This window comes from Cheilinus undulatus, linkage group 20, assembly GCF_018320785.1.
Source record: "Cheilinus undulatus linkage group 20, ASM1832078v1, whole genome shotgun sequence".
NCBI classification, from domain to species: Eukaryota; Metazoa; Chordata; class Actinopteri; order Labriformes; family Labridae; genus Cheilinus; species Cheilinus undulatus.
The window spans coordinates 36,990,054-37,016,916 of NC_054884.1; the positions used below are offsets into that span (position 1 = coordinate 36,990,054).

Below are 26,863 nucleotides of genomic sequence, written 5' to 3' on the forward strand. Positions count from 1 at the left end.
TTTTTCACCAGAGAAATACAACAGCGCTTTTAAGCACTTTATGCAAAATCAAAGCATTTTTGAAAGCACAATATTAACACTCAAGAACTGTCAAGGATTTCAACTGTTCTTACAAACTCTGTGTCTGAAGTACCTGATAGTTCATGATGGCACGTAAACACATGATGCAGAGGTGAACGTCATCAGCCTGACTCACAGGACGGGAGTTCTTTAGCGCTTTCCTGTTTTGGAGAGAGTTGAATCTGCCAGGTGAGAAACACGCAGGTCACAGTTCTGTTTCATCTACAGCTACACACAGTTTATCTGCAGCTATTTTTAATTTAATAGCCAAATAGCTATGAACAGGGTATTTATCTATCAGACTTTGTGGCAAGCTTGTAGCTGCAATGACCCATAAATCCATGATCATTACAAACATTACCACGTATATAAAGACAGATAAAAGAGCTGCGGAGACTGACTGGACCCTCCCACTCGTCTAGTGATCGTTCGGATTGTTTTGATGTTTTTTATGGTCACATTTCTCACATTCACACCTGAGCGAGTCACACTTAAACACACGGTGTGAAGATGAGCCGACAGAACTATGACAAGAATTCAGTGGCTTCATATCACAGGGATCAGATGTCGGAGAATGTGCAGGGGTGTGATGGTGTTCCCATGTGACCCACGGTAAACCTGAGGAGCTCTCAGCTCACTGTGATTATCAATCCAAGCTTTCTGAATTAACTTGTAACTGGTTAGGTCAACACTGACCTTCTTCTAACAGAAATATAGGTGAAGTATTCATTATAGTCATTCATGTTAACTTTTAAGTGCCATTACTACCTGAATTTAAACTATTTGAGTGGATATGGTCATTTAATTTTAGAATACCAACCCCTCATCTGCCTCCTCCTCTCATCACTCATCATCACCAGCAGGTGATTCATCATTACCTGACTGTGAAGGCCTTGCCAGCCTTGGAGGCACCGTGAGACGGAGAGTTGCTGGCACTTCTGCTCAGATCCTCGGCTGACTTCTCCAGAGTTTTGATTTTGTCTGAGGTTAGCGTGCCGTTGTCCAAATAGTCCACATCATATCTGTGAGTCACACAGTTTACTGTCACACAAAAGTAGCCTGTGCTGATGTTCAGGAGATGTTTTATACATTGACAGGATGTGTGAAGGAGATAAGAGGGCACAGTTATGCTGTGGCTGTTCCCGGAATGAGAAGCTATGTTGTTTCAGGGTGATACGTACGTGACAGCACTGTGAGCGAAGGACAGATAATCCACCAGAACATCCAAACCCTGGTTCTCCTCGTTCAGGAACTCCTGAGCCCAGCTGGAAGACAGAAACAGGTTTTTATTCAGTGATAGAGCTTAAACAAGTATAAAACTTCCGTTTACAACATTTAAAGGTTCCACATTTTTTAATCAAAGAAAGTAAAGCTGCCCTTTTCAAAAATCTTCTTTTTGTCTCTAAAACAACTAAGACAGCTTGATCTGTTAAAATGGGTCCAAGAATATTTTCAAGTATGTTTATCAGGGGTAAAGCCATTCATGGATGCTGTTGACAAAAGTCAGTGACATGATACTGTTTTCCGGAGCCTAGATTGATAGCAGCGAGTCATCTTACATCCACACTATCTTTGAGATGAGAATGGTGGACCATGATGCAACAAAAAACTTAACAGCATAATCACAGCAGCCATGCAACACTGTCTAGTCCTAAAACTTCTTAGCTGCTGGAGCATTTCACTCACAACACTGCAGACAAAAGTGTCAACCTTCTTGCTGCAGAAAATAACCAGAAAGAACACGGGAAACTTATTTGTCTTCAACAGCAAAGGCAGACACCTTGTTGTCAGTGTTCAATTTGGCAGCTATTTTTCCTTTTAGTCTTAGTTTTAGTCCTTCAATGTAAATGCATTTCAGTTCAGTCACATTTTAGTCATTTCTATCCTTTTAAGTTTTAGTCTAGTTTTAGTCCATAAAAAGTCCTCACATTTTAGTCTTTACTTTTACTCCAAGCATTTATTTTTGTGCCTAAATCTGGTGTGTTCTCTGCACTCTGCCAAACCTGGGGTCCCTGCTTTCTACAGATGAGAGACAGAAGACATACAGATGCATTGTTTTTGACAGATTTACCCACAGTGGAGAAATAACATGGATTTTGAATGTCAAAAGAAAACCAAATTACATTTTAGTATGGTTTTAGTCATCTTGACGAAAACTAAACTTAGTTTTTGTAAGTTTTAGTAATCACAGATCTATTTTTGTTAGTCTTAGTCTAGTTTTTGCCATGGAAAAAAAGGCTGTCGACAAATATTTTTAGTCATAGTTTTATTTTAAGTAGACAAAATTAACACTGCTTGTTGAACCATTTTTTAATTTAGTTATTTTTTATGTTAATTTAGTTCGCATTTCATTTGTTAAGTTTATCATTCATCCAATATTTTTTGTAATAGTTTGCAAAAACTCTATGTGAAAGCCAAGCAAGCTTTCGCATGTTTTGTACTGGGGGAGGCTCCCATCTAGCCACTCTACCATTAAGCCCAGATCAGGTGAGGTCTGCTGTGATGGTTGTCCTTCTAGAACTTTGTCTCATCTCCACACAGGATCTCTGGAGCTCAGTCAGAGTGACCAGTAGGTCACCTCTGCCCTTCTCCCCAAATTGCAGGGTGACCAGCTCTTGGAAGAGTCTTGGTCGTGCCAAACTTCTTTCAGTTGGAGGCCACTGCGCTCTTGGGAACCCTCAGAGCAGCAGATTTTTGTGTAGCCTTCCCCAGATCTGTGCCTGTCATCAATCCTGTCTCTGAGCTCTGCAGTTCCTTTGACCTCATTGCTTGGTTTTTGTTCTGATATCATTGTCAGCTGTGAGGCATTCTATAAAGAGGTGTGTGCCTTTCCAAATCACGTCCAATCTATTTAATTTACCAGAGGTGGACTCCAGTCAAGGTGTAGAAACATCTCAGCAAAGATCCAGAGAAATGGGAGGAACCTGAGTTAAATTTAAAAAGTTTTAGTAAAGGGTTTCAATACTAATTTCATCAGTCATGGTCGACTATGAAAATGTTGTTGGATGCAACTCTACTGCTGATAATGCAGACTTGTTTTTTTTTTAAACTGTTTCTTGTTGCTCTCCCCATAGTGGGTTTATATGCAGTGAGCTCTGCTAAAATACTTTCATATTATTTGATTTTCTTGGTTAAAGTCATATCTATCCATGTCTTATATTTATCAGAATCTCCTGTGAGGATACGGATTTGTTACACAGCAAAAACTGGAGTGTTAAATTCTCAGTGTTAAACATTTCAGTGTTGATTTTAACTCTATTCAGAGTAAATGCTCTTCAGTGTTGGAGTTATTTGACAGTGTTAATGCACCAGTGTTACTCAACACTGTAGAGTGTCAATTGATCCAAGCCCCGCCTACTGCATTTTCAAATCTGGAGGGCAGAGTTTTCCCATCATGCCTTTGTGCAGTATGTATAGATGTGTTTTAGATGTTTTACATGTATTCAAATGTCTAGCTGTGTTTAAGTGTTGCCTGTTGTACAGGGATCACTGCTGGGATTCACTTGCACATGTTTCTTGAATTATCTTGAGTTCTTAAGTTTTTGACGTTTAACACTTTTGCACCATGAGTGTAGTTGTCTGCTAGGTTGATTACTTCCTGACTGTGAGAACAGTTCTATCAAAATATTGAAAAGAGTGCAGTCTGTCAACCTAGAGCATGTTCCAGCTCTGAGTCTGCCTTGTTGCTCCATGATTGCCATAAAATGCCTCATGTTGCTTCAGTTATACAATGTGAAGTGGATATCAATGATATCGGGTGTACCTGATTTAAATTTCTTTGAGAGACTTGCATGCCTTGTATTTTGCTATTAATAGATAATATTCTGCACCCACTGGAGTTAACTGTAATACACTCACTAGTGTTATCACAACAGAGTTACATGAAGTCCAGTAGACACTGACACCAGTGTAGAGTACTTTCAACACTACTCGGTGTAAATTTTTAACACCATACAGTGTTGGAGTAACACTGGTTCAGTGTAAAAAAAGTAACACTTTGAAAAGTGTTAAATTAATACTCAAAAGTGTGGACACATATAAACACTTTTCTAGTGTTAGATTTAACACTCTCAGTGTTAATTTAACACTGACGATTTTGCTGTGTACTAAGTAATTTAACCTCGCCACCTTGTCATGCTGTCTTGGCTACAATCGTAGCTTTACTGTCGGTCTCCATGCTGAAGCTTGTTGCAGACAGTTCGCTGCATCATTTGTTTCTGTGTAGTGGTTTAGGAGCTGACAACAAATGTCACAGTGAGAACTAATATGCTCAGAATAAACAGCGTCCTGGTGCAAAATGGGAAAAAAATCAAACCAAAAAGGGGAAACAATCAAAACTCAACAAAGTCCTTTAAAGTCTTGAATACTTCAGTGAAACATTTCTACTCCATACATCAACGAACACGCTCTACTGCTGTGCAGTGACTGTAAAATTTTTATCTTAAACTTTTCCCAGAATCTATCGGTTCGACTTTAATTGGTGTGAAATAAAAGCAACTTCTTTTTCTTCTTCAACAACGGTTTGAACTCAATGACGCCTTTTTCCCTCTGAAAGGAGAAGTGGAGTGAGACTCACCCGATGTAATTGGTCCTCAGGGAAATCTCCAACTCTCTGAGGATCTGGGTGGATTCCTGGACTCGTCTCTTAAACTGACAGAACACATGCAGAGAAGTCACAAGGTGAGCAGGTGCCTAATTATTCACAGAAGGAGACAGTTTGGTGTGCTGGTTTACTTGTTGAGTCAAACTGACTTCACCTAATCATCACAGAAGAAAATAACTTCACACTTCAGGTAAGGCACGCTAACTTACAGAGCACCGGGATAATAAGGAGCAACTCAGAGCGCTGTACACAGTAAAAAACAGAGCATGAAAATAATGAGAAATAAATCATTAAAATACAAATTTATCAAATCTATAGATTTAACCACCAAATTATAACAGTCAATATATATTAAACAGGGCTGTCAAACGATTTCAATCATCATCTCAAAATTTCTGTGGTTGATTACAATTAATCTCCCCTTTTGAACTGTTATTCTGCATTCAAAACTATTTTTGTTTTAACTGACTTCCTGTTTGAATACAAACCTGCTTTTACTTTGAAAGAAAATGAGAACTTGAAGTCTAGATTGAAGATGATAACATGACTTTTACCAGGGAAAAGGAACCAGTAATAGATTAAAAAGGAAATGGGGGGTGAATGTTTGACTTGTCCACTGAACTGTGCTCAATTTTGGCAGTTTTAAGGCAGTCTTTCTTCAGTCTTGGTGTTACAATAATATCAAACGTGTTTGATTTCATTGTAAGTCTTAAGTCCAGTCGTATGCAAATTGTGTATCTCAGTGACGCAACTGTCGGCCACAACCAATGGGAGCCAGTGTTATGCCTAAGCACATTAATTCACTTCATGCTTCAAAATACGAACGTGAGCATAGATCATTCTAGAGCTGCTGAATCCCTGCTCAGAATTCAAGAGATTGACAGACTTTTCATGTTCAGAGCTGCAGTCAGATCTCAGTCAGTGCCTTCTCTGTCAGTTCATTCCGGCCTGACATGACAGGTACGGTAGACCCCCCACTTGGATTTTCAAAGTAAAAGCCCAATCAGTTTGTTTCCATGGTGAGATGACTCGCATTTTCATACAGTTCTTTTATTCTGAAGTGCTTCCAGGATAGTTCCTCGGTTGTTGCAGTAACATGCAAAGTTGCTTCGGTGTTTAACTTTCCTTTCATTTTTACTCAAGGTAAATGATTTAAAAACATCAGATTATAAAAGAGATTAACTCAAATGCAATCTCCATCCCCTTCCACAGCTTGTTCCCTGCTCAAAAATTGTTGTTGTGAATTTCCAACAGACATGATGGGAGATGATGTCAGAAGGAGTCATATTCTAGTCTTGTAATTAGTGACCACCAGTCTTCGTATCTTAGTCAAACTGTCTTTAGATGTGAGTGTCTTTTAAGAGTTTTAACAAAGTCCTCCGGTGCAAGGTCGGCTTAAGATGCATAAAAAAACACATACTCATCAGCTTATTCTTGATTAATGCTGCTTTTTTCTGCATCGACTTTACAGTTCAGGTGCTTTGAGGGTAGGGGTGGGCAGTCATCATTATAATCAAAAATTACATTACATTGCAACATGGCCAGCAGCAATTTTCAAACAGTGCATACGGTGCAATTTTCTTTTACCTGCAATGTGTCAAAACACCAGTTAAATACAATTTTTGCAGCAGGAATTTTATGTTATATATGTTATACAAACATTCATTTTTTTGAATAATTTACAAAAATCCTACTTTTCTTTTTTTTTGGTTGACTTAATAAAAATGAGAATTACATAGAAACAATCAGCCCTTTCAATATAGCAATTCATATCAAATTATTAATATTAGCCAAAATAACTGACATAGTCCATCCCTTAGTGAATAAATTGATTATTGTGCTGGTAACGATACAGATTAAATTATTGCTTATGTTTGTTGAATAATAGATAAGATAGGGAGCCTAAAATATTTTAATATCAAAACACAAGTGCAATACTGGGGGAAAAAAAGCCCAATTAGATGATTTTCACAAATTGTTCAGCCCTACTTGAGAGTGTACTTAATATTGCCTGATAATTTACAGAAAGACTTGTTACCTTCATGGACTCATTGGTTCTTATGCAGCGTGTGACAGTGGCAGCTGCAGGTACATAAGGTCATGACATTCAGGTATAAAAGCTGCAGCCAACTTTTAGATTAAAAAACTGGTATTAAAGTGTGGTTTATACAGCAAGTCTTACAGTAATTAATCATTTTAACTGAATGTACTTTGGCTGTACACTCATAAATGTCATACTAAAGGCTGTTTTCTTTTTTGTGAAGCTCTTTCTGTCTCTAAGTTCTGTATAAAAAGCTGCCTTGGCTGTTTTCAGGTATTTTTTCTCTCTGAATAAATAGTAAGACTTAAACTTTAACCCAAGGAGTGGGAGTTGAGTTTTTTAGCTTCACCTTTCGACTGACGCCTCCGTGATCCAGATAACTCTTCAGCTTCTCCAGATATGCTGATGGGGGGTTCTTCACTTGAAAACGCTCCTAAAGATGCAGAAACACACACACACGAATCTGTAATTATGTTTGATTGCTGAGCTGCAGAGAAGAGGAGGAGGGGGGCTCAGAGGCCACAGGGTTTCATATGGGCTGTTTGATTACTCAGCGTCTCTCATGCAAATAGATCTGATCTCAACAAGTTTCAAAGAAATGATTCCACTGCAGTAGTTTTGTACTCAAACTAAAATCAATCAAACTTTCAAATCAGTTAATTAAAAAAATCAGCATCTTTAAGAAAGTTTGAAAGGTAAACAGAGGGTATGGATATAAAATGAATCATTTCTGCACATTTGTGATGATTTCTTACTAAAGATAATCCGACTGTGCCTCTTTATGATGCTGACTGGTGTCCTCTGTCACTCTCTCACCATGACTCAGTTTGTTATGGATCTACCTGTGGTTACTACGGTGATGTTCATTATTGATGAGCTTCCTCATGTACACGTCTGTCTGTGAGGATCAGAGCAGAGCTGGTTATTTGCTTGTGTTTGCATGGTGACATTTTACTCACCTGGTCACAGATCAGGTCCCACTTCTTCTCGTTATCGTACTGGCTGAGGATCTTCACCTTGTCTGGAGGAAGATTCATCGTGTTCTGAGAAAAAAAACGAGAAAGAAATAAAGATACAGGTTTTATAATTAAAATCATATGACTATCTACAACACCGTTACTCAACCCTGCTCAACCAAAGAGCCAAAATCTAAGTGGCAAAAATGGGTTAAAGTGGCAATGCAAATAAGTTAAACAGGGCAAAATGGTCAAAAAGCAGCAAAAGTGTGAAAAGGGGCAAAGTCAGCATAAAATGCCAAATACTGGGTGATAGGTGACACAAATGGGGGAGATAAAGTAGCAAAAAAAGAGCAGAAATGAGTTACAAGTGACAAAACTGGTATAAAAGTCAAAAAATGTCAAAAATGAGTGAAGAATGACTAAAATGGGCAAAAAGCAGCAAAGAGTAGCAAACTTGGGGGAAAAGTGGCATTTAAAGACAAAAGGCAGCTTAAATGAGTGAAAAGTGCATTGAAAAAGCAGGATAAAAGAGTAAAAACCTGGGAAAAAAGGGAGCAAAAACTGGATAATTGTGACAAAAGAGGGCAAAAGGTGGCAAAAAGAAGTGGCAAAAGTGGGCTTAAAGGAGTAAAAATGGATTAAAAGTTGCAAAAAAATTTGGAAAAAGGGGCAAAAAATTGCAAATAAGGGCAATGGAAATCTACAGACAGAAAAGAAAGGTTGGCAATTAAAGCCAACTGTATAAGTGTGGGAAAACAAACTGATTAATGTGACTTGCAAAGGATAATTTCTGAGGAGAAAGTTCCCCTTTTTTAAGGTTTTCTGGGGGAATAATGTTTCAAATTAACACATAAAAGAGCCACAAATCATCACAAAGCGCAAGAGCCACACATTGTGGCTATTTGTCTAATTTTTTCTAAAAAATATCTCATCATGATTACTTAAAGCCACAGATGGCTTAACTAGTCCAGATAATAGTCTAATTTCATGTATGAAACACAAAGAGGCCAGCATTGCTATAAAAATAAATGTTTTTTTAAATAAAAATACAACAGTTGAAGCCACTTTCTTGAATTCATAAAAAAAATAAGTAGATTAAGACAAATCTTGCTCAGGTTGCAGCTCCTGTGTCCCACTTGGAAAAAAAGTAAGGTATTGGCAGAAATTCTTCATTATAAGGTGCATCAATCTTTACACCTCTCAACCTCAGCAGTATCACCATCAATTATAATTTAACCAAGCTTTAGTGCTGTTTGTTGGTCTACAGTTAAGATTCCAAAAATCTGAGGCCTTTTTATCAAATTCTCCAAGATTTTGGAGTGTCTCTGTGGGAATGTGCGCTCATTCATTCTGTAGGGCATTTATGAGGTCAGGCACTGATGTTGGACCAGAAAGCCTGGCTTGCAATCTCCGTTCCAGTTCATCCCAAAGGTGCTCCATGGGGTTGAGATCAGGGCTCTGAGCAGACCAGTCAGGTTCTTCCACATCAGACCATGTCTTTATAGTCCTGCTTTGTGCTCTGGGGCATAGTCATGTTGGAATAGAAAAGGGCCTTCCCCAAACTGCTGCCACAAAATTGGAAGCATGGCATTGTCCAGAATGTCTTGGTATGCTGAAGCATTAAGATCAGTCTTCACTGGAGATAAGGGGCCTAGCCCAAACTCTGAAAAACAACCCCATACCATTATCCCTCCTCATCCACAGTACACAGTCGGCAAAATGCAGTCAGGCAGGTAACGTTCGCTTGGCATATGCCAAACCCAGACTCACATGCATGCAACTGCTCAGCAATGAAAACCCATTCCATGAAGCTCCCCTGCACAGTTTTTGTGTTTACATTAATGCCAGTGGAGGTTCAGAACTCTTCAGTGCTGTTACTCCTAAATGATTACACTTTCTCATAATATCACTTACAGTTGACTGTGGAATATCCAGCAGGGATGAAATTTAGCAAACCTTCTTATTGCAAATGTGGTATCCATCACAGCCAAGTCACTGATCTCTTCAGAACGACCCATTTAGGCTGGGAAATGTTTGCAAATAGAGACTGCATGGCTAGGTGCTGGTTTTACACATCTGTGGCAATGAGTCGGACTAATCAACAGAGGTGGCAAAATACTTTGATCCATAAGGTGAACCTCAGTTCTTTCAAGGGGAGCACAATCACCAAATCCATCTGCACTGTGAATCAAATTAAATCAAAATGCAGTACCTTTGACTGTCTTCAGAGTTAAAACCCTTTGTCAAGCCTGGCTGCTGCTGTGAGCAGCATTCAGACACAAAAGATTTGGCCCTGCTGCTTTAGAACAATCATTATCTTCCACTCAAGGTATGCATGGTAAGAAACTAGTCCTAGTAACAACAACACAACTAATACACTTCCTCTGCTATTCTCCCCATTCCTGAGTCACACTCCGCTCATTATCAGCGTCATGTTAGAGTCTGTTGTCAGCAACACTGACTCATTCATCATTAATAAAAGAGTCATTCCTACCTTTATCTCATGCTGTCTTGTCATGATCACCTCAAATTTCCTGTGTAACAAACTGGCAGTGGTTCTAACACAGATAAGGAGAAGCAAACCAAAGAACTCAAATGATAATCTGCTAATTCAAAATGACTCTCAGGACGTTATCTCTGAATGAAAAGTTTCGAGACGCAAGAAGTTTATCCTGTAATCTGATTAAAACTCACTGCAACACACTGGGTTAACAGAGCCGATGAGCTCAAAGACAAGTTTGTTTATGTTACTGATAAGAAAAAAACAAGAGGTTTCATCCTCCATTTGATTTCTGAGAAGTCTTGGTTAAAAAAAATCCTCCCCACATACGTCTTCTGCTGCTCTCCAACGATAAAACCCACACTAGACAAACTGGGCCGCTCCACAGGACACACCTTTAGATTTATTTGCTAAATGTTTCCTTTTCTCCTCTCATCTTATCACTTTATTGTTTTCCTCCACCCTTCCTCACGTTTGTTATTTACTTGGTGTATTTTAGCAGCTTTACGGTTTGTCAGGAGGTCAGTGAGAGTGTGTTCAAGGCTGTCAGCAGTGACTCAGCCTGCTGAGTAATGACCAGCAGTTGTTACTTAGTGCTGATTTCCTGCAGGGTCTCAGAGCTCAGAGGTAAGCTCCAGCTGAACCACATCACTGGTTTTTAAAGCTTTAAGCAGCTTCACTCACCTCTGCTAAGGCAGGTAAAATTACCTCAAGGTATCACTGGGTGTGTGATTGCAATTACTGAGAAAAACACTGAGCCGACATGACAGTTTTTGGACAACATTTATCCTTCCTGAAGCTTAGATTCAATTATCAGCCAAAAACAAACCCCCTGCAGCACCAGGAGATAAAATAAAGTCTTTAATGACTAAACCCACTGATTACGGTAATTTTTCTAGCTTTAAAGCACACATTCTAACATGGACTTCAACTTCTTTAAACATGTATAATATTTGGTATCCTTCTTCGAATCTCAAAAAGTCTAAATTTTCTCAAGTTTCATTTTCCATATCTTGCCTTAAACCACTTGGCTTGATGACCCCAAACTTAGTGTCTATTATAATATCAATACATTTTCAGCAAAATATAGAGAAGCATGCATTAAAAGAGCATTCACTTAAGGTCATAAGCTTCTTTAAGTGCATCTAAAAGTAGATAAATGAACATCAACAGATTATCTGCAAAGAGTGATAGCCATAATAAAATACTGTAATAAAAATAAAAAGTTTTAAATATTTTTCATTAAATTAAAACCCACAGCTTTAATGTTTTTAATCTACTTATAGCCAGTCATTGCAATTCCTTCTACTTTAGGTAAAATAAAGCTTTGTTACACATAAAAGAAACACAGCTATCCTATCTGCAGCGTTATAACCGCCATAATCATCACTCAGGTTTATGGATAAACAAATACTTTTAATATTCTTGAGGTTGAAGCTGTCTTTAAAAAAATGCACATAGAAGCTTCTGTGTAGACATCATGAGAGCCGTGCAGAAAAACAAGGGCACAGCAGATTTAAACAGTGCAGTAAATCAATGCTGTTGCGCGGCTGGATGTGAACCTGATAAATCAGCCTGATGAATGGAGCTGGTGGGTCAATACGTGCCGGTTATATTTGGCCTGCTGGGTCGCTTTTGAACCATTTAAAGTCCACAGAGGAAAAACAAAACAAATGTTTGTTTGGAGGAAAAGTTTTCTCTTAGGTTTAAATCTGTTCTTCTACATCAAGCTTCAGTCTTTTACAATATCTTTAGGTTCTTTGCAGTCACATGATTCTGATGTTCGAATGTCCATCAGGGGTCAGGAAGTGATGGACAGCCATTAGAAATTAATGGCAATGGAGGACAGTTAGCACCATATGGACCTATATGCTGCAGTTATCATCAGAAAATGTCTCCATACACTGAGTACAATTCCTAAACTTTATAAAATAATATTTTTCCATTTTAATAAACCTGCGGAAGAGGCCATCAATATCACAACTACTCAGTCCTCCAGACCTCCTGGTGTCTAGTGTCGTCTATCCAGATGAAAGAACACAAGAGGAGTCTTGTGCTGAGCTAAGAGGCTAACTGAACAACTTAAACATATTTTTAAAAATCCCTCTTATTTCATAAAAAGGCTGAGTACCAGTTTCCTTGGGTAAATATTATGGCTGCAGTTATGATTTGTAGGTTTTCTCTTGATGTGGTTGAATAGAAATACAGTGTACTAAAATGCACTGAAATCTAAAAGATCATCATGTTTGTAGCACTCAGGGGATTCTCAATCTACTCATGTAATCACAAATCATACTGTGCTGTATATAGGTCTGGCATAAAGTAGAATAAAGTCACTGTACTGCATGGGGGTCAGCAGGGAGTTTCCTATGTGACAGTGTTTTAAAAGATAAACTCTATGGGAGCATCAGCTCCAAAATTCACATTTAAATGAGCTCCATTTCATCTCTAGCTGGTGGCACTGTGGTTTTTAGTGGATCATTTCATGCACACTTGGACATGCTAAGTGTGAAAGCATGTGGCCGTTCTTGTCGACTTTAAATGGGCTCTTTCTCCATGACAACCTGCACAATAATTGCTGCAGTATTTTGCTGTAAGACTTAGAACTGTGACTCTGATTTAAGTGGCATTAAAAAGTAAAAGCAGTGACCTTCACAGCTGCTGTGAAATTGTGTTCTGAGTGGCTTTAAAAGAATAAAATCTGAGGTTAATTCTTACAGTGCAGCGTGGATGTGAAGCAGCTGTAAAATGTGTTAAACAGCATATTGAATTTAAGAATACAAGGCTCAAAGAGGCAGCAGGCAGAGACAGTGCTGTATTCAGCAGACAGAAGTGGGTCATTGTTGTGTCACTGAATGATGCATGCTGATGCATTCCTGAATTTATAAAAGTGCTGACAATCCCAAAAGGACAGATCGATGGAATCATCATGTTCACAGAAACAAGCTGCGTTAGCTGCAGAGGCTGAATAATTACGGTTAAATCTATGCTCCTGTTCTCTGCAGAGACAACACTGCATGTAATCTGATTCTACTAAACTGCATGGAACGTGTGTCTTTCCATTTAGAGATCAATGCATTTATCTGACAGAAAACAGCTCCAGGTCACTTCTGTTATGGTTGCTAATTTACTGTGACATAGTTTTAAAGAGCCAGGATGTATCGAGAAATTGAGAGTGACTGACACAAACTTGCATTCTGTCTTAATCTAAATAAAGCATATGACTACATGGACAAAAGTATGTGGACACTATGACAAGTCATGAAGATTGTTCCAGTGACAGTAGTTCCTGTGAACTGCTTCAGAAAATGAACACAGCTATATTGGATTATTATAAAACTGTGAATGTCAATGTGGATTGTTTTGTTATGCCAAAAGTAAGAATAATTATCTTCCTCAGTCCTGGGTTTTCATTTTATTCACTACTTTAAAATGGACAAACGGCCACAAGTTCCACTCAGCTGCTTGTTTATCAACATCCAAAAAAGTTGTTTCACTACTGATGCCATAATCCGACTTAATGAAGAGTTTAAAATGAGTTAGACTGTACAATTATGAGACGGCACTATTAAATCTATTCCTGAGCAGCATTTTATCCTATTTTATTCTCATTTATTTGAGAATTTTAATTTCTACACATTTGATCTGGCATCTTGGAACAGAAACTGAACAACGTCCAAGGATTTCTTTATTTTCCAATAGGACCATTTACTTTGAGCCAGCAGAACCACACAATCAAAATACACAGTCATACATCAGAGAAGATAAAAGATTGATTTAAAGGACTGTAATTCTAAATATAAAGGTTTTTTGCAGTTACAGGATTTTGATGATGCTCAAACACCGACTGGGGGTCAGGAAGTGGAGGACAGCCATTAGGAATGAATTTGAATGGAGGAAAGTTTGTACTTTAAAGCTCTAAATGGACCTGTACGCTGTCATTATCTTCAGAAAAATTCTACATACATTGAGCACAATCAATGCACTTTCTAAAAAGCATATCTTATACAGTTTAACCCATTTACCTAGTGTGGAAGTGATCAATATCACAATAAACTACGGGCCTCCTAGCAATCAAACATGCTTCTAATTGAAATGGTGATGAACCAAATAAACCTTGCGGGGTGAGCGACCAAGTAAAGATGTGTCATTCACGAATGAGCTGGCTCTTTAATGCTAGCCATGGTAGCTAGCTCCTGTTTGAGTGCTAGTTTCCTTTTCTCCATCCTTTGTCATTATTTAATCCACATTCAAAAGCCAAACTGGAACCAAATGAAGAGCCATTCAAGAGCTACACATCCAGCTCAGCTGAGCTGGGCCAAAGGATCTGGATCTCTAAAAAGAGACGGGTTTCCTATCATGTGAATACCCAGCAGACTCAAACAGGTGTTCAGATACACTGAGGCAGCAGATGAAGCTCGCACTGCAAAACAGTGCCAAACACATGGATCTGGAAGTAGGTGACGCATGTGGAGCCAAACTTTTTCACCAGCTAAACAGTGATTACCCACTTCTTTAGTAGTTTTGGAAGTAAATTTTAACAATCAAATATTCTGTAGTTACATGAACTGTTAAATTAGCAGCAGAAAGATGATGTTTGCAAGTCTGAGTCCTAACCAGTCACTTGGAGTTACTGTATCAGTGACAAAGAGGACTTATTATGATTTATGTGCAAGGATGTGCACAAACTTTAGGCCCTGAGGTGTTTTAGAAAAGGTGGTTACAAACTTCTACTTCAATCTGCAGCCCTTAGACATTATCTTCTATATTTGTGATCCTGGTTGATGTCTAAATAAATGTAATGTGGATGACATAAACTCAAACTAAACTTTCCAACTTGCTGACAAATGAGTGCCAAACTTTCTAATTTCTTATTCTTCCATCTGTAAATACACTACACAAATCCACAGATGTACATTTACAATTCCACCCACTGCCGCATTCCCAGCTGGGAAATATGCAAAGTGTTATGTAAAACCCTGAATAGAGAGTGCTCCATGTAAATTTAAATTTGAATCATTTCAACACTGGCTTTCTTAGAGATTCATCCCAGGTTTTACACAGAAATGTATTGATCCTTTATGATTTATGACACTACAGCAACGCCAGACAAAACAGCCATCATAACATGAGTAAAGCATCAATAAAAGCTGCTCACAGAGAAACCTACAGGCTTTCAGAGCACACAACTGTCATGCAAATGCGTGCAGGTGACACCCTAAAGACCTCTGAGGAATTTTTCTGCAGCGCTAGACCAGTGTCAGTCTGCAGCATCTCTCACTTCAACATCTTCACTCGCAGGCTGTACAGAGGTGCCTGGTTTGTATGCAGACAGAGTTTCTTTTCCACTTAACACGGAAGATTTGCTCTGCAGACTCAGCAGAAGACGGGAGCAGGAGGGGGAGGAGGCGGAGGGATGTTGTTGGGAGAGATGATCTATATTTGGGGGGGGGAATGCAAAAGTGATGGAGAAAAAACATGATGTTAACACCCAGGGAGTTTGTTCAGCAGAGCATGGGGAGGAGAAATGATTTGGGATGCAGTTCATCTGCGGCAGAATGATGCCATAGTTCTATGTTTTTGCTCATGTATCTGCAAAATATTACAAACACCTAAAATTTACTGCAGCTACACAAGTACTGAAGCAGAAAAGGCTGCACCAGTTGGCACAAAACGGATGTTCTTGGCACGTTAAGTCTTTGCAGTGGTCATCCTACGACCCTAACACATCCTACACACACAAAACACACGAGCAAACCATCCCACTGCTGCTCAAATTGAACCGTCTCTAGGCACTTAGAGATAAAACATCATTTGCAAACGTCTTTCTCTATGCAAAACAGCAGAAAGGTTGCAGCATCTTTTTATTGACTGATTTCCACAACTTATTTAACTAATGCTTTGCTAGCAACAACAAATTATAAACTGCTGGGTTACATTAGAATACATGAAAAAATACTTTAGCACTTATCAATACACTCACTTTGGTTCACATGAAAATATTTGCATTTTTAAGGCTACCCTTCAGGAAATTCGAATCCGGGCTGCTCGTGTACATTGTGCACACCTTAACCACTCAACTACCGGCACACCCCGATTTTGCATTGTCTTGCTGAAATATGAAAGGCCTTCCCTGAAAGAGACCATGTCTGATGGGAGCATACGTTGCTCTAACACCTCTATCTACTTTCTAGCATTGATAGTTCCTTTCCAGATGCAAGCTGCCCACACCATAGGCACTAATGCAACCCCATACCATCAGAGATGCAGACTGATAACAAACTGAATGGTCCCGCTCCTCTTTAGTATAGAAGAAACAGCATCTGTGTTAATGTGTTAGTAATTTCAAATTTTAAATCATCTGACCACAGAACAGTTTTCCATTTTGACTCAGTCCATTTTAAATTAGCTTTGACCAAGAGAAGACAGCAGTTGTTCACACATGGCTTCTTCTTTGCATGATACAGCTTTAACCTGCATTTGTGGATGGCCCAGCCAACTGTGTTGACAGACAGTGATTTCTGGAAGTCTTCCTGAGCCCATGGAGTGACTTCCAGTACAGACTCATGCATGTTTTTAATGCAGTGCTGTCTGAGGGCCCATTCAGCCTTGTCCCTCACTCACAGAGATTTCTCAGATTCTCTGAATCTTTAATATTATGTACTGTAGACCAGTGCTATTCAACTGGTGTAGCTTCAAGACCCACCACAGTGTCCTCAGTGACAATTTGGGACCCAAATGTCAGAAATTTTTAAACCAATCATATTTATTTTATGAAATATGTTTTGTTTAGATTGTAAATGGGACAAATAACTTCAATGAACAAAGAAAAGGGACAAAACAGTTACATTCAGTCCAGACAGTTTGAGGATTTACCTCTTTATCATGGGAAAAGCAGCTTTGTTACCCCAAGAAAATGAGAAAAATTAATTCAAATACTGAATAAACACTGGCATTGACCTATTATCACAATGAAAATAAATTTTATGGATGCAAATCTAGTACTTTTTTCTGTACTTCATGGACTTTTACAAACATTTTTTAGGAGGCAAACATTCATGACCAACGAAAAACAAATTCTCCACCCACTTGTGGGTCCCAACCCACCGGTTGAGAAACACTACTGTAGACATTGGGATATTTAAAGTCTTTGCAATTTTACTCCGAGGAGCATTTTTCTGAAATTGTTCTGTAATTTTCAGACAGGTTCTCCAAAAGTGGTGAACCACTGCCTCTAAAATGCTCCTTTTATATCTAGTCACATGGGGTTGTTGCCATGTAAAAAAAAAAAAAAAAAAAAAAAAAAAAAAATATATATATATATATATATATAAAAATGTCCTTTTCCAGCCTTTTGTTGCCCCATCCCGTTTTTTTAGATGTGTTGCTGCCATAAAATTCAAAATAAGGCAATATTATAAATATATATATATAATTTAAATAAAGTTCTTGTATTATATTGTATTGTATTTTTCATGAAATGGGAAAATGTCTATTTCAACACCTGATATGTTGTTTATTGTGAGGAAAACATATTTGGGAGATTTGCAAATCATTACATTCTGTTATTGGCATTTTAAACAGTGCCCCAACTTTTCTGGAACTAAGATTTTAAATCGTTTCTGTGGCTGTAAAATATAAACCTTCTCCTCTATTCAATTTACAGCAGCTGCAGCAAAAAGACAGAGCTCTCTGCCCAAACAGAGCTTCATAGAGAAAGTTCTAAGTTCAGAGTGGAAGAAGATTTGTCACCTTAGGCCCATCCTAAACCTGTAGGTTAAACAGGAACTCTGGCTGACTTTTAAACACTGCTATTATCATCGAATAAATAACCGAGGTGTCTGCGTGAGATGTTAAAACACCAAGAATGCATGTTATATCAAGGGTTCTACATGATTTACTATGCATGTGATGTATTACTGCTCCAAAGGACAAATTCATGCAAATAAATTCACACTAGTAATCAAATGACTCAACAGATCTTTAAAGCAGAGACCTAAAGATGATGTCTCATTTATTAATGAAGCACTAAAGGCCTCCTGTCTTTGAAGTTTAGTTTTAAAGGTTCCCAGAGGAGAGATTTACCTCAAAGTTAAGTCATCTTTAATTGATAACTAGAGTATATGGGAATTTGCGCTCTCTTTTCACTCTGTATTAAAACTAAAGAGAGTACAAGCTGCAATCTAGTTGCAGATGTAAGTCCTAGGTGACAGATTTACAGAATCATTTGTCCTTAGCACAAATGGCCTCTTTAAACAGCATCATGTGATTTGACTTCTTGTTATCTTAAGTGCTCTTAGGGTGAGACTTTTTTCTTGTTTTTTTTTCCCACAGTGACAAATTTTAAGTGTCAGTCCCTGCTGTGATAAAAAAAAAAACCTTTACATTCACATTAAATATATGTTTTTAAAGACAGAGGAAGTACAGCGCCTGAAGAATCTCAGAAATATGCAAACTCCATAAAGAAAGGCTTCACTCCAGTGAAAGTCAGAAAGCAGGACCCTCAAGGTGTAAATAATGAATCCTGCTCTGAAGTGCTGTTAAATCTATAAAATGTAGTAACATGGTAGTAGTCTTATTGATATCACCTATTTGTTTCTGGAGAGACTTTATAAAGCCAAATAATGGTAGTCACCATATTGAAAACAGAATCAGACTTAATGCAGCTTCAAACAGAAGGGTCTTAATACCGTCGCAAATGCCAGTGTCATTTTTTTAAGTCCTTATCTATTGTTCTGAGCTTTTTTAAATCCCGCAATAAATACCGTACTGTGGACTGCCTTCTCTAACATTGGTAGTTGTGACTTACAGACCCACAGCTAACAAGCTGCACTTTAATCAAGGAGTCTTTTCAATCAAACCAGCACATCACAAGATGTAGCTAATAAACAGTGTGAAGCGGTTTTCTTTAAATGTAGACCTAATGAGGGAGAGTAAGAAGTGGCACCACCAGACTGTCTGCATTGTTGTGTATCCCTTCATGAATCTGGGGAGGTACAGGTAAGATGTTACCTACTAAACTTACTGTGACTGTGCATGTCTCAGCATATTATGCAGGTGTATAGTGGCCACACCATTACATAATGCAGCCCACTTTTTTGATGAAAAGTCGGTGTTCAAAGTGCATCCTACACATCAACTTTTACAGCAATATTTTAGGAATGAAAGCTCTGATTCTGCAGGTTTCACATGCAAATTGTTTTTAATCGTTTTTATCCACCAAGTATCCAAGAAATCAGCTGAAGTGGATGGTGCATTCCCTTCAAATAGAAAACCTCTTCAGCAGAGGTTTCAGTTCAGCCTAACAGGAGAGTTTTATGCTCACTCACATTGATTGGACTGCCTCTGATGAAGGGAGCAGCATTTATCAGAGCTTTCATTGATTACCATTCACCTTGAGGAGGGTAAGAAGGTGGTTTCTGTTTCCCTAAGTATGCACTCCAACGACGAGCCTCAGGTTTGTTGATGTTTTAATGCTATCAAATCATAGTTAAGCTGGCATGATGTCACTTATCCTCAGTCAAGAGAATCAGGTGATAATGATCAGAGAGGAGCGACAGAAGGAATGCCGGTCATGCTGTAAGCGGTTTGTCCACATATTGAACGTGTCTGTGTTGTCAGACTCACATCTGTCAGCACAGAGGCATGGGATCGGTCTGTCACAGCTCATTTTGTTGTAAATAGGAGACAAATAAGAGCTCGGTGAGGGAGGTAATGAAGAGAAATCAAGTTACTGTCGAGGAATGCTGCCCGCATGACAAAGTATGACACAGAGCGTTTGTGTCATCCTTAGGTCTGCAGTAAAAAGTATAATCTTTCCTGCATGATTAGTTTATTGTTATCTAGACACCAAAAATGATTCTGATGTTTCTTAAATGATATAATTCTTTTTTTCTCAGATTGAAGTGTCTGAAAACCACTAAAGTCAGCTGTCTGATATTTTTAAATCCTTACATTTCTTGTGGGTTCTCACAAAATTTGGAATACTGGCATCAAATCTAAAGAAATCTCAGTAAGACAAATATGTTGTCAATGTCTGGCAACCTTTAGTAGCTGCAACAATGCAAAATGGATATGTAGTGACACATGAAAAGCAAGACATCTTAATGTAGTTGTGAGGTAAGGGGCCCAGACTGGTCAAAGTCAAGGCTTCAGACTCTTGCTTGGGCCCAGTTTGAAGCTAACTCTTCGATTTAGCCTGAGTTATTTAAGTTATGTCAAATCTATGTGTCAAATATGTCACTTAAAGGGATATTTCTGTATTTTATAAATTGGGTACTTGAGACTCAAAAGTGGTGGCATTAGCCTCCAATGATTTTAGTGACTGTTGCCCCTTTAAGAAAACTCGCTGGACATCCTGGCAGGGAAGCTAGGCTATACAGCGCTACAGAAGGGTAAAGTTACTCCACATAATTAAGAAAGTTCTAGGTAAAAATGGGCCACAAAAATCTAACACTGGCTCAACTGTGCAGCATATTGAAAAAATTAACAGGGTTTTATTGTTCACCCAGACAGCCTCTGTGTTTATCACTATTTTGCTTCTGTACCAGATGACTGCTCTCACGCTTCCATGTATCTGGTCAGTTGTTTGGGTCTGCAAGTTTCGTCAGAGAAAACAACAAATCTAAAATGGGTTATTTCCACTCAAATGGAAATGATGTGCTATTTACTGTGGATACGAGGGGATACTTTATGAGAAAAAAACGTCTGCAGATGGAGCCTCAGCAATAAGAAAGAGAGGGGGAGAAACTTTAGTGCATACCGATTACCTGGTGGTGCAGGTGTGGAAACTGTAAGCCCATGAACATGGAGAGCTACCGTTATCAGGAGTGGGACTTGACGACACTTCTTCAGGACATTTCTGATCAGAGGATCATAGACGCCTGAAGCCTGTATCACTCCCCATTCAGAGTTCCCTGTCATACTGAACACTGGTGTTTTTCTCAGCCTGTCTCCCCTTTCTCAGCTTAAATCTACAAAATCAACCCTGATCAGAAGTGCTGAATGGAAATTTGTCCTCCAAGTAAGTTTACGGCTACTGCTTTATTCTTCTAATGGCTGATAATCAGACAAGCTAGAGTTGGTATGGTTTGTGTACTTTATGAAAACATTGTGTCAGCTGTTACAGTGGAAATATGAGCTGAAATAACTAGATTTAGTTAAGTGTGTTTATGTTGTCTCTGTCAAAGCCTGCAGAGTCATGCAGCTGTTCAGATATGTAGAGGCGGAGGAACATGTAGCCAGTAGCCGAAGCTTGCATTGCAAATTAGTGCTTAACACAGAGGTTGTCTGGGTGAAAAATAAAATACTGTTTGATGTTGTGGATATTCCTCAATTTTAAACAATGCAACTTAAACAAAAAATATTTGTAAGATGAAAACTGTTGAAAATTCAATAAAGTTGGACCCTTTTTAACACAAAAAACCCTCCAGAACTTTAAATGCACTTGTTTAGAAAATTGCAAATCCCCTTTTTATCAGGCTACCAAAAAAGTCACTGTAGAACCTAGGTTGAAAAGGAGATGCAATAACAAAACTCAGCTTTTTAAATCTTTGCACTCGCTCCTTGTTTCTTTTAGAACTGATTTTAAAGTTCTTGTACTTGTTTAAAAGCGTTACACAGCATTCCTCCTCCACACATTGCAAACCTTTCCCCTAAACTTTACTGTGGGATCACTTAGGTCCTTGAAGGCTTCCCTTTTAAATGTCCCACACAAGCACTTGCAAGAGAGCTTTCTGTTTTTATGTCCCCAAAAATTGAATTGCACTGCGTCTTTGAATTAACTGAGTGTTTAAAAAAACTTTTTTATCTTGAACTTTGTGAGAATTTTAAAACCTTGCAGCCTTTGCTTGTTACTATTTATTAATCTCTGGATTTTATTTTTTCTAACTTTCATTACTTTTATCTATCATTTTTATTGATTTTTGGTGTTTGAGAGTCTTCTGCTGAATATATTTTATTTTTTAACAATTTATCAACATGTTTTCAATCATCTTATTGTCATTATTCTTCTCTTATGATTATTCTCTGTACTTCTGAAGCACTTTGGTTGTGTATGTTTTTCTGAATGAAAAGTACTAAAGTACAAATAAAGCTATCTGAGTAGAGGGTTTACTTAAGCACTTTTAGTGACCATATAAATGCAACCTTTTCAGAACTTTAACCACTTTAGTAACAAGTTTGGAGAACAAATGGTCATCAAATTATGATTAAGATTCTGGTAATACGGTCCTTCAGAACACCAATCTTATTATTACCCTCAAGTTCACAAAAACATTGTTTTTATTCAATGTTTAGACTGAACTGGACTGAATCATATCACATTTTAGATGATATGACACTCTGCACTTTCTTGAACTGGACTTAGAAGGATTTTAATTGATGACCCCTGATGTAGAAGATCTCTGGCAGGGTAAAACTTTTCAGTTTTTAAGCTTTTGAGGGAAATTACTTTTGAAAATGTGTTGTGCTGAAATGTTGTCAGCCCTGCTACAGCCCTGCAGTGTGTAAAAATAAAGCATGAAAAAATTAGAGGCATCATGCAGAAGGTGGAGTGCATAATGCTGTGACATGTGAGTTCTGTATCTTTATATAATTCATGACAGTTTAAACAGAGGATTTCTAGTTTTAATGTAAGGATCTTCTATAAGGTTACGGATGTCTGGGGGCATCATCTGGAGAGTCCTTGTGTTTGAGGTCAGGACTGTTTACAGTCCAGTCCAGCTGTTCCATATCAAACTATGAGAGGTATTTCTTCGAGGAGGTGGCTTGTTGCAGGCTCAGAGTGGCTAACCTAGAGAAGAAGAAGAATTCCCGGTGGGCTGGGCTAAAAGGCCTCGAGGGCCAGTGTATAGTGGCAGTGCATAGATTATTTAGGCTGCATTTACAAGGTGTGGGCACTAGCACTCATTGTTTAAGCTGGTTCAACCTCAAAACTATCCTCTCTCTTTCTGCACCTCCCTCTCCTTTCTCTCTTTCACTACGTCTCCTGACAGTAACGTTTTCCGTCTGACAGCTTATCAAAACGCTTTTCCTGGGATGTCCATCCATGTCAGTGTGACAGAAATCATGAAACTTTTTTGGTTCCACAACTACGTTAAATGGTCTGCTGTCAAAAGGGAGTCAAGACTATGATAAACAGGACAAAAGAAGGATTGTCAAAGGAGAAGAGGTGGTGCTGAAAAAGATATGTTAAAAAATAAAAGCTTTAGAGTCTGATGGAGCCAAATGCCAAACTTTTTTCTTTTTTAAATCAAAAGCATGTAGCTTGATGTAAAAGCACCAGGAGGAGATGACACAGGTAAGCTGGCACAAGTGCCACAGAGAACACTGCATGTAACAATCAAACCACTTTCAGAGTTTATGAATGAATTCAACAAATTAGGTGGTGTTATCTATCCTAATGTACACATTATGAATGAGTCCTACGTAAATATTAGCCTTGCTATGTTACAACAAGAACTAAAGTGGGAAAAAATTGCCCTGCCCCTCTGCAGCAGCTGCTGCCCCTCGTCCAGTTTACTGCTGACAGTGAGAGTGAGTCACCACAACTACAAACCAGGAGAGTGGGCGGGTAGGATTTAGTAGGTGTTTATATTCATGAAGAGTACAGTCTACATCTGCTCTATTTGAAAAGTTCCTAGAAAAAAGTAATGATTCTGTGCTGGATAGATAAAGCTGGCTGGGCTTAAAAAACATGATTGTAAGAAGGGAAAACTAGTAACACTAGCCCACTAAAGACTTTTAATACTTTAAAACCTGCTTTTGTTAAAAAACAATAGTAATCTGGTTGCATTAGTAATAATTATGAGATAATCGTCATTATGAGAAAATTTTAAAACTTGATTTTGTGTCAGTAACAGTACCAGGACTAAGGAGCATGTCCAATGCAATCGTTGCCATCGGTACTACACAAGGCAAAGGGGAGCTGTTACTTCAGTGTGTCAACAACTGATCAAAAAAGTTCATTAAATTTTATGTTATATTCTTAGAATAGTATTACAATAAATATACTACATCCACATTACTACCGCTCCATCAAAAGGTTGTGAACTAAAGTGGGCTGGTCTGAGCTGAAAAACTCCAGAGCTGAAAATGAATCCCACTCTGGCCCTGGCATGTTGCATATGGTCTTTTGGGGGTGGGGGGGTGGGGGGATTTCTTCGGATAGGACAGGAAGAGAGACAAGGGGAAGACAAGCACCAGGATCAAGATTCAAACCTGCAACCAGTGCATTGAGAACTGCAGTCTGTCTGTATGGGCACCTGCTATACCATGTGAGCTAAACCAGCTCCCATATCTGGACCTTTTCTACATTCAAACAGGGAAATGTTCAACTTTTTGGCTCTATGGAGTAAAACTCTCAGTGACATTTTGATCTTTTTACAATGTATCTTGTTTTAAGCCGGAATAATGTTAAAAATGTAACTTTGGGTACACCTTTAATTAAAGTGTAAACAGATCTGACTCCCCCGTCACTCCTCCTCCAACAGACCATGCAGCGAGCCTAATGCTGCAGTAAGCTCCAGCATAAAGGACCTCTTATGTATCTTTCCACAGTGGCATTGTGTACCTGGCACTGTGATAAGCTTGTCCTGAGGACGTGCACATTTCATACATATTCCACATTCTCTGTTTCTCTCTCCTGTTTGCCGGGTGCTCGTTTCTATTCTCTAAAGTTGACACAACCTGCTGCAATGAGTGACATCGACTCACCAGTACGGCACTGAAGCGCTGCTCCAGCTCCTCTTCCGCTGGCATCGGGAGTTTCAGACCTGCAGTTTGTTTCTGGGGCCCTGTGGAGCCTGGAGGGGCTGCTGTCGTCTTGCCCTCCTTCCCTTGGGGTACCTCCATGCTTCCTGCTGCGTTTCCCATGATTATAAATCCAAACAATCCAACAATAACACATAAAAAACAACCCTGCTCCTTTAAAGCTCCCCTTAGAAACAAGCTCTGAGGGGTCAATAATTAATCAAGTGATTTGTTTCTAGTTATTTAAAGTTAAGTGTGAGTCTCTGTGAGGCACTGGCCTGGGACTTTTCCTTATGTCCATGACCCCAGTCTGTTGATTCATGCTGAGGTAGCGCTAACTGCTCATCTGTTTTCTCAAACGAGGTGAAAGCATTGGGATGAAATCCAGCCGTGCGCCCAAGCGAGCTCCTGATGCATTATGAAACCCTAGAAAGAGGGAAGGGGATATCCTGAGAGTGACAGACAGAGTGACAGCTGAGTAAGTGAAAGAGAAAAGGGGAGGAGACTGAGCTCAGCAGCTCTGTGAACAAGTCCAGGCTGAAATAAAAAACAAATATGAAAAACAAAATGAATATAAGGTGTTACTTCTGTAACACCTTTTCTTTCAGGCTTAAACTCTTGATCAAACTACTCCAGAAGCTGCAGCACCCTCAGGTAGTGTGAGTTTTCTGAGCTTGCAGGTGGTCTGTGGAGGTTGTCCTTCTGCTGGATGCTGTGAGTCTCTGGGCGTTTGATCTCCATGTAAAGAGGGAAAAAAAGAGGTAGAGAGGGAGAGGCAGGGATCCAGCAGGCAGCCGCTCTGTCTATCCTAAACAGGGACAGAGAGAAGCAGAAGGCAGCAGAGACATGAGCTTCAACAGCAGAGAGCACAGAGAGAGCTGAGCACCCTGGGTCCTAAAGCCTCCATGTAAAACAACTCACACAAAAATTAAGTTATCTGATGACAGTGGCTTTAAATTTCAGATAGGAGTTAAAGCAAACATTCAGATGTTAAGTGAGGATATTTTAACTGATAATTCTAGTTATTCATATTTTCTTCCAGGCAAAAATCTCATCACAAACACAAGCTAGAACTACCTTCTGTGGTTATATACCTCTATGAGGTGGAAAACTGTCAGAGAGTGAAAGAAAAGTTGTGGGCTAAGACAAAGATCTGCAGAGGTTTTTGACCACGTTGTTCCTTGGACATTTGTGCAAAATTAAAGGAAATCTTTCAAAGCATTCTAGAGGTATCACATTCACAAGCATGGGATGAACTAGTGGTAGTTGGTAAACTGGTGTGTCCTACAGACTTCCATTATAGAGTGGTGCAGTCGTTACATAATTTTGGAGGCAAACCTGGAAGTTAGTGGTATTTTTAGGTATTTTTAAGTGGGTTTTTGGATTATTGCTGAAAATAAGATTTGTGTCCAATAAAAGTAAAAAGCTAACGTCATGCTATACTGAACTACAACACGGTCAACTGAATTTAACGTCATCACCCGCAGATACAAGTGAACAGCAGGCTCAGTTGCCACGCTTGGGACAATGACATATAATCTTCCCAACAAACGCTGTAGTCCTTGTTAGCTGTCTTTTAGCAGCTGCCTTTATTAAGACGTGAAAAGATACACAATTCAAAGGTGGGGCACGTTTCAGATTTATTTTTTGTTGTAGGATAAAATGTTAAACTCTCCTGAGCTTGTGTTCACCACAGACCTTATTCCAGGCATTTAAAGCTGGGTACACACATAAGGATTTTCTAAATCTTTTTTATCTGTTAGAGACCCCACACATGAAGATAAAAAATCAGGCATTTAACAGTTTTGATCGTACTGTGTGTGGTGTGCTCCGATAATCTCAACACAGCACACCACACACACATCATGATTCTGTCCCACCACCAATCTCAAATCTCGTCCTCCAAGCCAGAAATCTCGCATGATCACACATGATCTAACAAAAACGAA

At 38.9% G+C, this 26,863-nt stretch overlaps 1 protein-coding gene across 4 annotated transcripts in view; it reads right to left on the reverse strand.

Annotated features, from left to right (window-relative positions):
- fmnl1b (formin-like 1b) overlaps window positions 1–26,863 on the reverse strand; it is a 95,133-nt gene that overhangs the window by 20,361 nt on the left and 47,909 nt on the right. The window contains exons 1-8 of one of the 4 annotated variants that reach the window (XM_041815618.1): window positions 25,563–26,482; window positions 24,879–25,451; window positions 7,664–7,747; window positions 7,054–7,137; window positions 4,637–4,710; window positions 1,242–1,325; window positions 939–1,082; window positions 134–242 (exon numbers count right to left, since the gene is read on the reverse strand). In XM_041815618.1, coding sequence (XP_041671552.1) covers window positions 134–242; window positions 939–1,082; window positions 1,242–1,325; window positions 4,637–4,710; window positions 7,054–7,137; window positions 7,664–7,747; window positions 24,879–25,037 — 738 coding nt within the window. In that variant the 5' untranslated portion in view covers window positions 25,038–25,451; window positions 25,563–26,482. Of the gene's footprint in view, window positions 1–133; window positions 243–938; window positions 1,083–1,241; window positions 1,326–4,636; window positions 4,711–7,053; window positions 7,138–7,663; window positions 7,748–24,878; window positions 26,483–26,863 lie in introns of those variants that run through there. The other 3 variants (XM_041815620.1, XM_041815621.1, XM_041815617.1) reach the window with 3 other exon arrangements.